At 44.6% G+C, this 18,805-nt stretch overlaps 1 protein-coding gene across 1 annotated transcript in view; it reads left to right on the top strand.

The window, feature by feature from the left end:
• The window catches only part of LOC120980918 (solute carrier family 22 member 6-A-like), a 164,982-nt gene that overhangs the window by 14,515 nt on the left and 131,662 nt on the right, over positions 1-18,805 (top strand). The window contains exon 2 of the mRNA XM_040410296.1: positions 6,324-6,427. Within this exon, the coding sequence (XP_040266230.1) occupies positions 6,324-6,427 (104 nt within the window). The remainder of the gene's footprint in view (positions 1-6,323; positions 6,428-18,805) is intronic.

Below are 18,805 nucleotides of genomic sequence, written 5' to 3'. Positions count from 1 at the left end.
CCCCACGGACTGTGTTCGTGCATTGCGGCTCGCAATTTGCGGGCCGCAGCACGACCACGGGGTGCACACTTTCGTGTGCAGGGGACCTAAAGCTGCAAATCCAAATTAGCAGGCGCCTTATGGTAAATTCCAGCTAGAGGTTAATTCCAGCTCACTTTAGTAAAGGTAATGTTCTTACTTGTACTTGGTTCCTGATCCTGCTTTTATTTCTCAACCTTTCAGTAGTAGTTCATATCCTTTGTAAATAAGTATTCTGACAGATGGCCTTTCTGTCTTTAGTTATGATGGGTAGCTTGTAGCTTAGAATCTCTCCACCAAATGCAAAGGTGACTAAAACCTGGTAAACGACAATTATCTTCCTTCGCCTATATTCTTTAGTTCAATGATCAAACAACCCCAGGACGATCTCCCTTACGGCAAACACTCTGCTTCATTATTTGAATAGGTTGTGGTCTTCAGAGTAATAATTCACTAGATACCCTGGAAGGGTAATCTACAGTGTAGGACAGGGGCGTAACTAGAAGTGACTGGGCCCCACAGCAAATATTTGTAAGGGCCCTCCCCAGCGCGCTTCGCACCTCCTTCCTCCTGTGTAAACCCCACTCCTTTGGCACAGTGTAGCGGTATACTGTATATTGTGTGGCACAGTGTAGAAGTATACTGTATATTGTGTGGCACAGTGTAGCGGTATACTGTATATTGTGTGGCACAGTGTAGTGGTATACTGTATATTGTGTGGCACAGTGTAGCGGTATACTGTTTATTGTGTGGCACAGTGTAGGCTATATGTGTATAACATAAACATATTTCACATGAAAACTTACAGTTACTTGGCCCTTGGGGATCTCGGACACCACTTCAACACTTTGGCCGGGGGGCTCGGCGGAGCTGATGTTGTGCTTTATCCTAATGAGAAAGATTTCATAATAAGGATTTGGAGAAGGGGCAGAGGGATAGCAGAGCAGGGAGAGGCTGGTGCTGCTACTAGGGGGTCATACCATGGGGGAGTAATAAAGCCCACCATAATGCACCCCCCCCCCCAGTAGTAATAATTCTCCTTATAATGTGACAGTGCAAAAATACCCCCTTGTAATGCCCCCAGTTGAGCTAATGTCCCCATAGTGCCCCTATAATGTCCCAGTATAAAATACCCCTATATAGTGCCCCCAGTAAATGCCCCCATAGTGCTCCTCTCCCCCCTTCCTGCTAGTGCCCCCCATAATGTACCAGTATAAAATTCCCCATATATAGTGCCCCAGTAGATGCCCCTCAGTGTCCGGCCTCTGATAGGCTGCCGGCCTAGTGTCCCCCATAATGCCCCCCAATAATGTGCCAGTAAGTGTCCCCATAGATGCCCCCCCATCATGTGCCAGTATCAAGTGCCTCTCTCCTCCCCCCACATGTCCCAGTATCATAGTGCCATCTCCCCCCCCACACAAAAAAAGTGCCAGTATCAAGGTGCCTCTCTCCCTCCCCCCTATGTGCCAGTATCAGGTGCCAACCCCCCCCCCCTCCCCCCAGGTGCCAGTATCAGGTGCCAACCCCTCCCCCCCCCCATGTGCCAGTATCAGGTGCCTCTCTCCCCCCCCATGTGCCAGTATCAGGTGCCAACCCCCCTCCCCGCCAGGTGCCAGTATCAGGTGCCTCCCCCCATGTGCCAGTATCAGGTGCCTCTCTCCCCCCCATGTGCCAGGATCAGGTGCCAACCCCCCCCCCCTCCCCCCCAGGTGCCAGTATCAGGTGCCTCCCCCCATGTGCCAGTATCAGGTGCCTCTCTCCCCCCCATGTGCCAGTATCAGGTGCCAACCCCTCTCCCGCCCCCATGTGCCAGTATCAGGTGCCTCTCTCCCCCCCATGTGCCAGTATCAGGTGCCAACCCCCCCAGGTGCCAGTATCAGGTGCCTCCCCCCATGTGCCAGTATCAGGTGCCTCTCTCCCCTCCCCCCCCCCAGGTGCCAGTATCAGGTGCCAACCCCTCTCCCGCCCCATGTGCCAGTATCAGGTGCCTCTCTCCCCCCCCCTGTGCCAGTATCAGGTGCCAACCCCCCCCTTCCCCCCCAGGTGCCAGTATCAGGTGCCAGTATCAGGTGCCAACCCCTCTCCCGCCCCCATGTGCCAGTATCAGGTGCCTCTCTCCCGCCCCCATGTGCCAGTATCAGGTGCCAACCCCCCCCCCCCCCCCAGGTGCCAGTATCAGGTGCCAACCCCTCTCCCCCCATGTGCCAGTATCAGGTGCCTCCCCCCCCCATGTGCCAGTATCAGGTGCCTCCCCCCATGTGCCAGTATCAGGTGCCTCTCTCCCCTCCCCCCCCAGGTGCCAGTATCAGGTGCCAACCCCTCTCCCGCCCCATGTGCCAGTATCAGGTGCCTCTCTCCCCCCCCATGTGCCAGTATCAGGTGCCAACCCCCCCCTTCCCCCCCCCAGGTGCCAGTATCAGGTGCCAACCCCTCTCCCGCCCCCATGTGCCAGTATCAGGTGCCTCTCTCCCCGCCCATGTGCCAGTATCAGGTGCCAACCCCTCTCCCCCCCATGTGCCAGTATCAGGTGCCTCTCCCCCCCCCCCCATGTGCCAGTATCAGGTGCCAACCCCTCTCCCCCCCATGTGCCAGTATCAGGTGCCTCTCTCCCCCCCCCATGTGCCAGTATAAGGTGCCAACCCCCCCCCCTCCCCCCCAGTTGCCAGTATCAGGTGCCTCCCCCCATGTGCCAGTATCAGGTGCCTCTCTCCCCCCCATGTGCCAGTATCAGGTGCCAACCAGGTGCCAACCCTCCCCCCCAGGTGCCAGTATCAGGTGCCTCCCCCCATGTGCCAGTATCAGGTGCCAACCCCCCCTATGTGCCAGTATCAAGTGCTCCCCGCTCCCCCCATGGCAGTAACAGTCGGGTATTAAAAAATAATAATAAACACTTCTACTTACCTCCATGTCAGCGATGTGATGCAGCCTCTTCCTGTGTCCCGCCCTGTATGTCCATATATGGAGTCAGTGCTTGTATTTCAGAAAAGTTTCTGCTGGGATTCGAACCCACGACCTTCTGTATCAGAGGCAAAGCACTTAACCACAAGACCATAAAAGCTGCCTTGCTGCTGACTGAAAAAATATGAGACTTCTACTGTTATAGCTGGCTAAGTGTACATCTATACACATGACAGCTGTTCATATATAGAGATATAGCAGAGCTGAGTGTGCTGGGACAGCTGTCATATAGAGATATAGCAGTGCTGGGTGTGTTGGGGCAGCTGTCATGTGTATAGATGTACACTTAGCCAGCTATAACAGTAGAAGTCTCATATTTTTTCAATCAGTTGTAATGCAGCCTTTATGGTTGTGAGGGTAAATGCTTTGCCTCTGATACACTGATACATTGGAGGTTGTGGGTTCGAATCCCAGACACATCAGAAGACTTTAGGAGACAGTAAGATTAGATCACATTAGCGAGGGGGCCTGGTCAGCCGCTGTGAAGGGGCCCTGACATTAAGACATCGATATTTAACTAACTTGAAAATAAACTGTCACACACGCTGCCGGGACGCCGGGCCCCCTTGGCAGCCCAGGCCCCGAAGCAGCTGCTTCCCTTGCTTCCCCGGTAGTTACGCCACTGGTGTAGGATCATGCCGTCCCAATCTTGGACTCAATCAATGGTTGAGGCAACTTGGTTCCCCTGGGCTAGGCCCAGGAGGACGGAGACAAGCCTGTCTCCTCTCCTTCCTCCTAACTCCTCCACTCCTAATCTCAACTCCTTTCAACTCACTCTAACTTCCGGTGTCTGCACTACAGTATACACTCACCTAAAGAATTATTAGGAACACCTGTTTTATTTCTCATTAATGCGATTATCTAGACAACCAATCACATGACAGTTGCTTCAATGCATGTAGGGTTGTGGTCCTGGTCAAGACAATCTCCTGAACTCCAAACTGAATGTCAGAATGGGAAAGAAAGGTGATTTAAGCAATTTTGAGCGTGGCATGGTTGTTGGTGCCAGACAGGCTGGTCTGAGTATTTCACAATCTGCTCAGTTACTGGGATTTTCACGCACAACCATTTCTAGGGTTTAGAAAGAATGGTGTGAAAAGGGAAAAACATCCAGTATGCGGCAGTCCTGTGGGCGAAAATGCCTTGTTGATGCTAGAGGTCAGAGGAGAATGGGCCGACTGATTCAAGCTGATAGAAGAGCAACGTTGACTGAAATAACCACTCGTTACAACCGAGGTATGCAGCAAAGCATTTGTGAAGCCACAACACGCACAACCTTATGGGCGGATGGGCTACAACAGCAGAGGACCCCACCGGGTACCACTCATCTCCACTACAAATAGGAAAAAGAGGCTACAATTTGTACAAGCTCACCAAAATTGGACTGTTGAAGACTGGAAAAATGTTGCCTGGTCTGATGAGTCTCGATTTCTGTTGAGACATTCAAATGGTACAGTCCGAATTTGGCGTAAACAGAATGAGAACATGTATCCATCATGCCTTGTTACCACTGTGCAGGCTGGTGGTGGTGGTGTAATGGTGTGGGGGATGTTTTCTGGGCACACTTTAGGCCCTTTAGTGCCAATTGGCCATCGTTTAAATGCCACAGGCTACCTGAGCATTGTTTCTGACCATGTCCATCCCTTCATGACCACCATGTACCCATCCTCTGATGGCTACTTCCAGCAGGATAATGCACCATGTCACAAAGCTCGAATCATTTCAAATTGGTTTCTTGAACATGACAATGAGTTCACTGTACTAAAATGGCCCCCACAGTCACCAGATCTCAACCCAATAGAGCATCTTTGGGATGTGGTGGAACGGGAGCTTCGTGCTCTGGATGTGCATCCCTCAAATCTCCATCAACTTCAAGATGCTATCCTATCAATATGGGCCAACATTTCTAAAGAATGCTATCAGCACCTTGTTGAATCAATGCCACGTAGAATTAAGGCAGTTCTGAAGGCAAAAGGGGGTCCAACACCGTATTAGTATGGTGTTCCTAATAATTCTTTAGGTGAGTGTATAAGTGGTGTGATAGAGACCTCTAGTGGTGAAAGTATGTAGTGCATGTTACCAGCCTATAATATGGATTCAGCAGTATAGACAAAGAAATAGTGCAAAATAACATCATAATACACAACAATTTGGAGTGGACCATACACACATATGTGGCCCTCTACACCTGTATACAGTAGACAGTACAGAAGGCTATTGGCTGTTGAGTGCTGAGTTAATAGGCAGAAAAGCTTCACAGACTATTACAGTGCCCAAGAAATGATGGAGTACGCCAGAGATCAGACAGTGCTTATTTCACACTGGTCATGAGATGCAACCTGTAGTATATCCCAGAGCTGCATTCACAGTTCTGCTGGTCTCATTGGAAACAATCAACAATTTTGTTGCCAGACATCTCTGAACTCATACTATGCAATGGGATAGTTGAGTTTCCTGCATCAGATTACTGTACAGTGCATGGTGCAAAGATGACATTTTTAGATATTGACTCAATTAAGAAATGCTGGAATATTTCAGCCATGTAAACAGCTGTGAACTATATTACAAACTGTAATCAACAAGTGCAAGTACCAAATGAAAACAACAGTAACACATGCTTTTTCAGGAGGAATAACAGAGGGTCAATGCACAGTTTTCAGTAAAGATGCTCCAAAATTGTTATTTCATGGTAAATACAAGTATTTAAAGGAGTTTTGCCATCTCAGACAATGGGTGCATATAGCTAGGACATACCCCCATTGTCTGATAGGTGTGGGTACCACCTCTGGGACCCTCTCCTACAATGAGAACAGAGTGGGGAAATGAACAGAGGGCGCACTGCACATGCGCAGCCACCCTCCATTCATTTCTATGGGGCCGCCGAAAATAGCCAAGCGCTGGCTCGGCTATTTCTGTCTGCTCATAGAAATGAATGGGAGCAGAGGTCGCACGTGTGCGGTGTGCTCCCATTCACTTCTATGGGAGCAGCGGGGAGCAGCGCTTGGTAGTGGATGGACCCCGGAAAATCCGGGGTACTCCAACCACAGCTCTCCCCACTCCGTTCTCGTTGTAGGTGCGGGTCCCAGAGGTGGGACCCAACCTATCAGACAATGGGGGCATATCCAAGCGATATTCCCCCATTGTATGTGATGAGAATACCCCTTTAATTGAAGAGCTTTGAGAGCTGTTGGGTTATTTTTGGCTAAAGGTAAACTATGGCATACTGTAAAATTCCACAACCTTTTTCTTTTAACTTTATAAGACCATATTGCCATCAAGCTTATTTACCTAATTTAGTCATTCTAGGTCTGTATGATAAGACATAAAGTTTCTTCTCTCTCCTGCAGTGGGATCTAGTCTGTAACCATCGTAAAATGAGACAGATCGCCCAATCAATTTACATGGCCGGGGTGTTGGCTGGAGCTTTCGTGCTTGGGAGTTTGTCTGACAGGTAATCTCACATAGTGTGCATAAATCACAGCAGCACACCCTTCTAGTCCCACCGCTCATTGAAATGTTGTGCTTTATGAACTAATGACTAGTTAGGCTACTTTCACACTTGCGTTAGGTGCGGATCCGTCTGGTATCTGCACAGACGGATCCGCACCTATAATGCAAACGCTTGCATCCGTTCAGAACGGATCCGTCTGCATAACAGCTTTTTCAGATCTGGGTTTTCAACCCAGATCTGCCGCATTGGCCACCAATGGCCTTTAATACTGGGGAGGGAGGGAGGGGGGCCGCACTGGCCACCAATGCTTTAATACTGGGGAGGGAGGGGGATCTGGCCCCTGCTGCCTGGCAGCACCCGATCAGGGGCTGAGATTCGCACAATTAACCCCTCAGGTTAATTGTGCGGATCACAGCCCCCTGTAAAAGACCGGGTGCTGCCATGCAGCAGGGGGCAGTTATGTACACAGTTCTTAGTATATTCTAACTTGAAGCGTCCCCATCACTATAGAATATACTGTCGTATCCAGACATCCCAACCTGCAAAAACTCATTTCAGGGAGGTGCACTTCTCATTTCAGGGAGGTTTTCTTTTTTTTTTCTTTCACAAACTTTTTATTACATTTTCCAAACATATGCAGTATCTGCACACTTTGCTCTATGGTGTGGATGACTGGGCTCATTACCCTGACCCGAATTATCATATTTATGTATATGATTAAAGCATCCAGGGGGTGTGAATTTAACACTGGGGTAAATAATATAATTAAAATGGAGGGTTAAATGTGTAAATGTATTTAAAAAAAATACATCTCTCTCAATAGTTATATAGCTACTGAATGAGACAGAAGAAGGGATGCCTTTAACATACAGTACAGACCAAAGGTTTGGACACACCTTCTCATTCAAAGAGTTTTCTTTATTTTCATGACTATGAAAATTGCAGATTCACACTGAAGGCATCAAAACTATGAATTAACACATGTGGAATTATATACATAACAAACAAGTGTGAAACAACTGAAAATATGTCATATTCTAGGTTCTTCAAAGTAGCCACCTTTTGCTTTGATTACTGCTTTGCACACTCTTGGCATTCTCTTGATGAGCTTCAAGAGGTAGTCCCCTGAAATGGTTTTCACTTCACATGTGTGCCCTGTCAGGTTTAATAAGTGGGATTTTTTGCCTTATAAATGGGGTTGGGACCATCAGTTGCGTTGAGGAGAAGTCAGGTGGATACACAGCTGATAGTCCTACTGAATAGACTGTTAGAATTTGTATTATGGCAAGAAAAAAGCAGCTAAGTAAAGAAAAACGAGTGGCCATCATTACTTTAAGAAATGAAGGTCAGTCAGTCAGCCGAAAAATTGGGAAAACTTTGAAAGTAAGGGCTATTTGACCATGAAGGAGAGTGATGGGGTGCTGTGCCAGATGACCTGGCCTCCACAGTCACCGGACCTGAACCCAATCGAGATTGTTTGGGGTGAGCTGGACCGCAGAGTGAAGGCAAAAGGGCCAACAAGTGCTAAGCATCTCTGGGAACTCTTTCAAGACTGTTGGAAGACCATTTCAGGGGACTACCTCTTGAAGCTCATCAAGAGAATGCCAAGGGTGTGCAAAGCAGTAATCAAAGCAAAAGGTGGCTACTTTGAAGAACCTAGAATATAACATATTTTCAGTTGTTTCACACTTGTTTGTTATGTATATAATTCCACATGTGTTAATTCATAGTTTTGATGCCTTCATAGTCATGAAAATAAAGAAAACTCTTTGAATGAGAAGGTGTGTCCAAACTTTTGGTCTGTACTGTATATCTCTCCTTGAGAAGCCAATTTGACCCTAAATGGTTAATTCAACCTGTAATCTAAACTCTGACCTGTCACTTCTCTTATCTCTCTGCTGACTGCCAGTCTGTCCCTTAACCTTATCACTGCTGCAGCCTGGTCATCAGCCTCAGTGTAAACTGTTTGAGTGACTCACGGTTCTTTTAACTCAAAAAATCGAATGAGTCTCTAACTAAGGCCTCATGCACACGACCGTTTTTTTGCGGTCCGCAAAACGGATTTCCGTTGTTCCGTGATCCGTGACCGTTTTTTCTTCCGTGGGTCTTCCTTGATTTTTGGAGGATCCACGGACATGAAAAAAAAAGTCATTTTGGTGTCCGCCAGGCCGTGCGGAGCCAAACGGATCCGTCCTGACTTACAATGCAAGTCAACGGGGACGGATCCATTTGACGTTGACACAATATGGTGCAATTGCAAATGGATCCGTCCCCCATTGACTTTCAATGTAAAGTCAGGAGTCCCTATTATACCATCGGATCTGAGTTTTCCCCAATCCGATAGTATATTTTAACTTGAAGCGTCCCCATCACCATGGGAACGCCTCTATGTTAGAATATACCATCGGATTTGAGTTAGATCGTGAAAACTCAGATCCGACAGTATATTCTAACACAGAGGCGTTCCCATGGTGATGGGGACGCTTCAAGTTAGAATTTACTAAGAACTGTGTACATAACTGCCCCCTGCTGCCTGGCAGCACCCGATCTCTTACAGGGGGCTGTGATCCGCACAGTTAACCCCTCAGGTTGGATTCCATTATATTCCATTATTATAATCATGTTATAATGGAAAGCCATAACAGAATCCATAACGCTGATGTGAACCCACCCCTACCAGTATGCACCTTGTATGGGAACACACAGAATCCCTACAGTTCTGTATCACAGCCCTATAGGCACAGTGTTTCGTGCCTCCTTGAGGCATTATATCAGACCCAGACTGAAAATGTGTTGTTCTGTCAGTTTTCAGAAGAGCCGCTCAAAGTAAGCCTGGAAGTAAAGGTCTCTTGTACAAAAACTATACACAAAATAATATAAAGTGAGATTAAAGGATAGGCCGTCTCATTTATCATTTTCTACGCCTATCATTTTCTACGTTTTAGGTGTAGAAAATTGTCTAAATCTACACCAGAGCTGGCATAGAGCTGGCATAGATTTAGTCAGACGGTGGATGCGCCGAAGTTATGAAGATGCCGGCGCCTCTACATAAATTTGGCACAGGACCGGCGTCTAAAATGCAGGTCTTAATAAATTATTCCCTTAGTGTCCAAGTCAGCTTGTAGTTTATAGACATACATACTTTGGTATCATCTTCAAAAATAGAAACAGTGCTATTAATAAATAAATTTAATAATAGAGGACCCAGCACTGAACCTTGGGGTACACCACTTATAACCCAGTGTAGAATTTGCTCTGCTTTGCGGGTGCCTTAAATTAATGAAGAACAACTGTATCTTAACTCAGTGTTGGATTTACAAATAGGGATATACCTAGATTCTAAATACAATTAAGGGAATGGTAGATGGGGTTTAGATGGGGTCAGGATCCTTGAACTAGCTACACCATTCTCTCTCTCTCTCAGTCACACATGCCATGGGTTTTCCTCTGTACTCAGAACACTCCTCTCCAGCAGGTCTCAGCGAATCACATTCTTGATTGTAGAGTCCAGAAAGACTTGTCTTGTCCCAGAGGTCACCAAGGTCACCATTGCTCCTACTTTTGAGCTAGGTTAGTGAAGATAATTACACAGGAAGAAAGTTCTATCATATACCCCTGCCCCATCCCAGCATATATGTCCTTGCTGACACAGGTGTGGGCAGTAAATACCAGCAGGGGGTTGGGCTTTCCCCAGGACATGACAGCCCTCGCAGATCTTCCTTTCATCAATGTCCCGCCCCAAGAACCCTTTGATGGTCCTAATTTGCATATCAAACAGACCCTGGCTGATTCAGTTCAAGACATCAAGGAACATCTTTGCATCAACGCTGTATTATAGATCAATTTTATTGGTTCCAACACCCAGGACCATTCTGAATGGGAATCATTGACCATAACTCTATGGACACAGCCCTTTTTTAATCGAATTACAAACTATACTTTCCAAGCCTATATACCTTATTTTACCTATGATGGACAGTACCAGATGGCTTTGCAACAGAAAGCCAGAAACACTACATCCACAGCCGCCCCTCTGTCCAGGCTTCTACTCACCTCCTCAATAAAACAAATCAGGTTGGTCTTCTGCCGTATCACAGCTGTAGCAGCAGCGAGGATAAGAGGGGTGGAGCATGGACAGAGGGGGCTCGGGACAGTAGGTTTAATTTTTATTATTATTATTATTATTATTTCAATAGTGTCCATGCTTTTTGTCTTTTTTAATAACATCTAGAGCAACCCCTTTGAAGATAAGGCTCTCTTCACATCATTTTAGAACCCTACGTGTGATGAATCCATAGGAATCCACATCCTTTTGGTATCTGTCAGGCTATTATTCTCCAGTATGTATTATTTCTCTGCATAGGGTAGCATAGTAGACCATGACATCCCCCGAAAAAATATATATACTGAGCTGTAAATGTTTTTCCCTAACATGGAAGCATATGGGCAAAGTTTGCCTATATAGTGAAATACGTCAGAGCCATGCAACACAGGTATAGAGTATGAAATCCTCTTGACATACCTATAACAAGGGTCTCATGTGATGTGAACAAAATACACAGGGGCAGATAAGGCTACTTTCACACTTGCGTCGTTGTTTTCCGGTATTGAGATCCGGCAGAGGATCTCAATACCGGAAAAAAACGTTTCCGTTTAGTCCTCATTGTGGCAGATGCAGCACTATGAAGTGCCTTTTGCGCTGTGGCATTAGAAGAATTTTGATATCTCTGACTTTTAGTCTAACCACACTGTTTATTATTCTGTAATTCCTCTAGCGCCGTTCTATGGAAACAGTAGGTTTAAAGAGCACACCAAATGCTTGAAATAACTTCTATATTAACTCTTCTTCATATATATCACTGCCGCCTCCGCAGCAGATAGTACAAGTAGATAATACGTGTTGAAAAGATATCACAAAATGGCGGTATGCATAAGATGGTGGTTTACCTGTTCAATCTTGTCATTCAACATAAAATGGTGGATATATTTCTCTCTTCAGTATCTGTACTCTCACATTAAATTATTTAAGCACTTTATGATCTCTCTGAGAGGTATAACTAATAGTTCACTTGCTGAATTTGGTCGCAATTTGCAATATGCAGTTAGCAATAACTATTTGCAGATTGGTTGAGAATGATCTGGTATGGTTGTATGCAATTTGGATTGCAATATTGAATTTTAATTTGGATTGTGAACTTTGTAGTTTGCAATTGGTGGAACTGTAAGTAAACACACAAATAACTGGTTCAGTATACAGTTCTAATCACTATATTAACAGTAGGAACATTATATACCATATTTTTCGCCCCATAAGACACACTTTTTCTCCCCCCAAAATGGGGGAGAAATGCCCCTGCGTCTTATGGGGCGAATGCTTGCAGTTTTACATCGCAAGCTGCGATGTACGAGCGAGCGGGGACTCGGGGAGGGACTGGGAGGAGGATCTGGGGGCCGGCAATAGCAGCGGGGCGGTGCAGTCAGTGTAGTATAGCCCCGCCGCTCCGGTATACTAATATAAGATGTCTTATTCAATTAATAGTTATTAAACATGCCCCCTCACTCCTAATAGTACCTTACATCCTAATCGCTTCTGTAGAATGCAGGCAGGCAGGCCGGGCGGGCGGCAGCGTAACTCCCTGATGTCACGTGCCTGGGCCGCCTACTTTATGAAGGAAGCAGGCGGCGCAGGCAAGTGACGTTAGTGAGGAACGCGCCGGCCGCCTGGCCTGCCTGCCTGGCCTGCCTGCCTGGGTTCTACTGAAGCGGTTAGGATGTAAGGTACTATTAGGAGTGAGGGGGCATGTTTAATAACTATTAATTGAAAAATACATCTTATATTTGTATACTGGAGCAGCAGCGGCGGGGGGGGGGGATCTGTGGATGGCACAGTTATGGGCTGGCGGGGGTCTGTGGATGGCACTGTTATGGGCTGGGGGGGTCTGTGGATGGCACTGTTATGGGCTGGGGGGTCTGTGGATGGCACATATATAACAGTGCCACCCACAGATCCCCCCTCTAACAGTGCCATCCACAGATCCCCCAGCCCATAACAGTGCCATCCACAGATCTCACCCTGTAACAGTGCCATCCACAGATCCCCCCCTGTAACAGTGCAAGCCACAGATCCCCACATAACAGTGTCTGTCACAGATCCCCCCCCATAACAGTGTCCGTCATCCACAGATCCACCCCATAACAGTGTCCGTCATCCACAGATCCCCCCCATAACAGTGTCCGTCATCCACAGATCCCCCCCATAACAGTGTCCGTCATCCACAGATCCCCCCATAACAGTATCCGTCATCCACAGATCCCCCCATAACAGTGTCCGTCATCCACAGATTCCCCCATAACAGTGTCCGTCATCCACAGATCCCCCATAACAGTGTCCGTCATCCACAGATCCCCCCATAACAGTGTCCGTCATCCACAGATCCCCCATAACAGTGTCCGTCATCCACAGATCCCCCCATAACAGTGTCCGTCATCCACAGATCCCCCCATAACAGTGTCCGTCATCCACAGATCCCCCCATAACAGTGTCAGTCATCCACAGATCCCCAGTAATAGAGCCATCCACAGACCACCATTAGTTCCAAACCCACCAAACACACAGCACACCTTTTGGTTAAAAATATTTTTTTTCTTATTTTCCTCCCCAAAAACCTAGGTGCGTCTTATGGGCCGGTGCGTCTTATAGGGCGAAAAATACGGTAGCTGTTTTAAATACCTATTTTGGCCTCTCTGCTTCCATAAAACACAGCTCTTAGTGGAGTGAATGTCTGTTCAGCTTCTCTCTCCGGTGAATAATAATTTCTAGCAGCTCCTGCTAGTGAATTTCCCACACAGGCTGTGTGTGAGGCTGGCTGTGATTGGTCTAGGCTCCTGCCCAGCAATAACAGTTTAACAACAGTTCCCACAAAATGGTATCAATAAAACCGCCGCAAAAAATGAGCCCCTACCTAAGATAATCGCCCAAAAAAAATAAAAAAAATAGCTCTCAAAACATGGAGACAGTAAAACATCATTTTTTTGTTTCAAAACTGCTATTATTGTGTTAAAGTGAAATACATAAAAAAAATAACAACCTTGTAACAACCAGCTTTATAAAAATATCACATGACCTAACCTCTCAGGTGAACACCGTAAAAAAAAAATTAAAAAAAATGCAATTTTTGGCATATTACATCACAAAATTGCAACAGCAAGTGATCAAAAATGCGTATGCCCCCCAAAATAGTACCAATCAAGCCGTCACCTCATCCCACAAAAAATGAGATCCTACCTAAGAGAATCGGTCAAAAAATTTAAAAGCTATCACTCCCAGACAATGGAGACACTAAAATATGATTATTTTTTACTTCAAAACTGCTATTATTTTGCTAAAGGGAATTTAATTAAAAAAGTATACATATTAGGTATAGCCACGTCCGTAACAACCATCTCGATAAAAATATCACATGACCTAACCCCTTAGGTGAACACCGTAAAAAAAAAATAAACTGTGCAAAAAAAAAAAGCCATTTTTGTCACCTTACATCACAAAAAATGCAACACCAAGCGATCAAAAAGGCATATACCCCCAAAAATAGTACCAATCAAACCGTCACCTCATCCCGCAAAAATTGAGTCCTTACCTAAGACAATTGGTCAAAAAATTAAAAAGTTATGGCTCTCAGACTATGGATACACTAAACTATCATTATTTTGGTTTAAAAAATGCTATTATTGTGTAAAACTTAAATAAATAAGAAAAAGTAGACATATTAGGTATTGTCACGTCCATAACGATCTGATCTATAAAAAAGTCACATGACCTAATCCGTCAGGTAAATGCTGTAAAAATAAATAAATAAAAAACTGAGCCAAAACAACCAATTTTTTGGTCACCTTGCCCCATAAAGTGTAATAATGAATGATCAAAAAATCATATGTACCCAAAAATGGTACTAATAAAAACATCAACTCTTCCTGCAAAAGACGATTGGCAGAAAAATAAAAAAAATAGGGAGTTCAGAAAATGGAGATACAAAAACCTAATTTTTGTTTTCAAAAATGCTTTATTATGTAAAAATGAAACAAACATCATAGAAAGTAGACATATTTGATATCATTGTGTCCGTAACAACCTGCTCTATAAAAATTGCACATGATCTAACCTGTCCGATGAATGTTGTTAAAAATAGAAACGGTGCCAAAACATACATTTTTGTGTTACCTTGCCTCACAAAAAACGTAATATAAAGCAATTAAAAATCATATGTACCCCAAAATAGTACCAATAAAACTGGCACCTTATCCAGTAGTTTCCAAAATGTGGTCACTTTTTTGAGTTTCTACTGTAGGGATGCATCACGGGGGCTTCAAATGGGACATGACATCTAAAAGCCAGTTCAGCTAAATCTGCCTTCCAAAAACCATACGGCGTTCCTTTCCTACTGCGCCCTGCATTGCGCCCTTTCATCAGTTTACGATCACATGTGGGGTGTTTCTTTAAACTGCAGAATCAGGGTAATAAATATTGAGTTTTGTTTGGCTGTTAAACCTTGCCTTGCTACTGGAATTTTTTTTATTAAAATGTAAAATCTGCCAAAAAAGTGAAATTCAGAAATTTCATCTCCATTTTCCATTAATTCTTGTGGAACACCTAAAGGGTTAACAAAGTTTGTAAAATCAGTTTTGTATACCTTGAGAGGTGCGGTTTCTAAAATGGGGTCATTTTTGGGTGGTTTCTATAATATAAGCCTCACAAAGTGACTTCAGACCTCAACTGGTCCATAAAAAGTGGGTTTTGAAAATATTCCTAAATATTCCAAGATTTGCTTACAAACTTCTAAGCCTTCTAACTTCCTCAAAAAACTAAAATGTCATTTTCAAAATGATCCAAACATGAAGTAGACATATGGGAAATGTAAAGTAATAACTATATTACTATCTATTATAAAAGTAGAGAAATTGAAATTTGAAAATTTGGGAATTTTTCAAAATCTTCGGTAAATTTAGGATTTTTTCACAAATAAAGGTGAAATATATTGACTAAAATTTATGACTATCATGAAGTACAATGTGTCACAAGAAAACAATCTCAGAATGGCTTGGATAAGTAAAAGTGTTCCAAAGCTATTACCACATAAAGTGACACATGTCAGATTTGCAAAAAATAGCCTGGGCAGAAAGGTGAAAACTGGCCCGGGGTAGAAGGGGTTAAGGTTATTGGCAGGTCTAGCTGTATAAACATCTAAGCAATGTTAGCAACCTAGGACAGGTCTTAGCTGGCCAGCTACACTCCACACCAAATTACCTATACACTGCGTGCAGAATTATTAGGCAAATGAGTATTTTGACCACATCATCCTCTTTATGCATGTTGTCTTACTCCAAGCTGTATAGGCTCGAAAGCCTACTACCAATTAAGCATATTAGGTGATGTGCATCTCTGTAATGAGAAGGGGTGTGGTCTAATGACATCAACACCCTATATTAGGTGTGCATAATTATTAGGCAACTTCCTTTCCTTTGGCAAAATGGGTCAAAAGAAGGACTTGACAGGCTCAGAAAAGTCAAAAATAGTGAGATATCTTGCAGAGGGATGCAGCACTCTTAAAATTGCAAAGCTTCTGAAGCGTGATCATCGAACAATCAAGCGTTTCATTCAAAATAGTCAACAGGGTCGCAAGAAGCATGTGGAAAAACCAAGGTGCAAAATAACTGCCCATGAACTGAGAAAAGTCAAGCGTGCAGCTGCCAAGATGCCACTTGCCACCAGTTTGGCCATATTTCAGAGCTGCAACATCACTGGAGTGCCCAAAAGCACAAGGTGTGCAATACTCAGAGACATGGCCAAGGTAAGAAAGACTGAAAGACGACCAGCACTGAACAAGACACACAAGCTGAAACGTCAAGACTGGGCCAAGAAATATCTCAAGACTGATTTTTCTAAGGTTTTATGGACTGATGAAATGAGAGTGAGTCTTGATGGGCCAGATGGATGGGCCCGTGGCTGGATTGGTAAAGGGCAGAGAGCTCCAGTCCGACTCAGACGCCATCAAGGTGGAGGTGGAGTACTGGTTTGGGCTGGTATCATCAAAGATGAGCTTGTGGGGCCTTTTCGGGTTGAGGATGGAGTCAAGCTCAACTCCCAGTCCTACTGCCAGTTTCTGGAAGACACCTTCTTCAAGCAGTGGTACAGGAAGAAGTCTGCATCCTTCAAGAAAAACATGATTTTCATGCAGGACAATGCTCCATCACACGCGTCCAAGTACTCCACAGCGTGGCTGGCAAGAAAGGGTATAAAAGAAGAAAATCTAATGACATGGCCTCCTTGTTCACCTGATCTGAACCCCATTGAGAACCTGTGGTCCATCATCAAATGTGAGATTTACAAGGAGGGAAAACAGTACACTTCTCTGAACAGTGTCTGGGAGGCTGTGGTTGCTGCTGCACGCAATGTTGATGGTGAACAGATCAAAACACTGACAGAATCCATGGATGGCAGGCTTTTGAGTGTCCTTGCAAAGAAAGGTGGCTATATTGGTCACTGATTTGTTTTTGTTTTGTTTTTGAATGTCAGAAATGTATATTTGTGAATGTTGAGATGTTATATTGGTTTCACTGGTAAAAATAAATAATTGAAATGGGTATATATTTGTTTTTTGTTAAGTTGCCTAATAATTATGCACAGTAATAGTCACCTGCACACACAGATATCCCCCTAAAATAGCTAAAACTAAAAACAAACTAAAAACTACTTCCAAAAATATTCAGCTTTGATATTAATGAGTTTTTTGGGTTCATTGAGAACATGGTTGTTGTTCAATAATAAAATTAATCCTCAAAAATACAACTTGCCTAATAATTCTGCACTCCCTGTAATTCTATGTTTTCAGTAGTAGGACTTAAACATGAATTTGAGGAATTTTCCATCATGCTCTCAACTCTCAAGTGTCTTTTATCACTCTCAAGTAGAACAACTAACTTCTGTATAGAACGTTCCAACTTGAGTGGAGTAGTGAGACGTTTTCCTTTTTTGTCAAGTTTTGAGTCTCCTATTTGTAACAACATTTTTTATTTTTGGGCTTGTTAAAATCCTTATTGAACGAATATTCCCTATATAGGGCTCTTACCTTTGTCTGTGGCTTCGTTTCCTTAAAAATCGATCTTTTAAAATATGCAAATGACTTCACTGCTGGTAGCCGCCGCAAAAAACCGCCCCCTCCTCCTGTTGATTGACAGGGCCATCGAGCGCTCTCCTCCTCCGGCTGGCCCTGTCAGCATTTCAAATCCCGCGCCTGTCTTCATTCGGCGCAGGCGCTCTGAGAGAAGGACGCTCGCCTCCTCAGCACTCCCTCAGTGCGCCTGCGGCGATGACATCACCGAAAGAGAAGGCGCACTGAGGAGGCGAGCGTCCTTCTCTCAGAGTGCCTGCGCCGAATGAAGACAGGCGACAGGCGCGGGATTTGAAATGCTGACAGGGCCAGCCGGAGAAGGAGAGCGCTCGCTGGCCCTGTCAATCAACAGGAGGAGGGGGCAGTTTTTTGCGGCGGCTACAAGCAAGTAGACGCCCTACTTGCTGGAAGTGAAGTTATTTGCATATTTTAAAAGATCGATTTTTAAGGAAACGAAGCCACAGACAAAAGGTAAGAGCCCTATATAGGGAATATTCGTTCAATAAGGATTTTAACAAGCCCAAAAATAAAAAATGTGTTTTGGGGGTGACAGAAGCCCTTTAAGGTGAAGTAGATGGTTGGGAGTTAAAGGGTCCAAACTTGGATCGTTGATGTTAGTAACATAGTAACATAGTACATAAGGCCGAAAAAAGACATTTGTCCATCCAGTTCAGCCTGTTATCCTGCAAGTTGATCCAGAGAAAGGCAAATAAAAACCCTGTGAGGTAGAAGCCAATTTTCCCCACTTTAGGGGAATAAAAAATTCCTTCCCGACTCCAATCAGGCAATCAGACTAACTCCCTGTATCAACTACCCCTCTCTAGTAGCTATAGCCTGTAATATTATTACGCTCCAGAAATACATCCAGGCCCCTCTTGAATTCCTTTATTGCACTCACCATCACCACCTCCTCAGGCAGAGAGTTCCATAGTCTCACTGCTCTTACCGCAAAGAATCAGTTTCTATTTTTGTGTACAAACCTTCTTTTCTCCAGACGCAGAGGATGTCCCCTCTTCACAGTCACAGTCCTGGGGATAAATAGATGGGATAGATCTCTGTACTGACCCCTGATATATTTATACATATTAATTAGATCTCCCCTCCGTCGTCTTTTTTCTAAAGTGAATAACCCTAATTTTGATAATCTTTCAGGCTACTGTAGTTGCCCCATTCCAGTTATTACTTTAGTTGCCCTCCTCTGGACCCTCTCCAG

The sequence above is a fragment of the Bufo bufo genome, chromosome 10, assembly GCF_905171765.1.
Source record: "Bufo bufo chromosome 10, aBufBuf1.1, whole genome shotgun sequence".
Classification (NCBI taxonomy): domain Eukaryota; kingdom Metazoa; phylum Chordata; class Amphibia; order Anura; family Bufonidae; genus Bufo; species Bufo bufo.
Note: the sequence above shows the minus strand (reverse complement) of the source record. Positions and strands in the feature narration are given on the sequence as shown.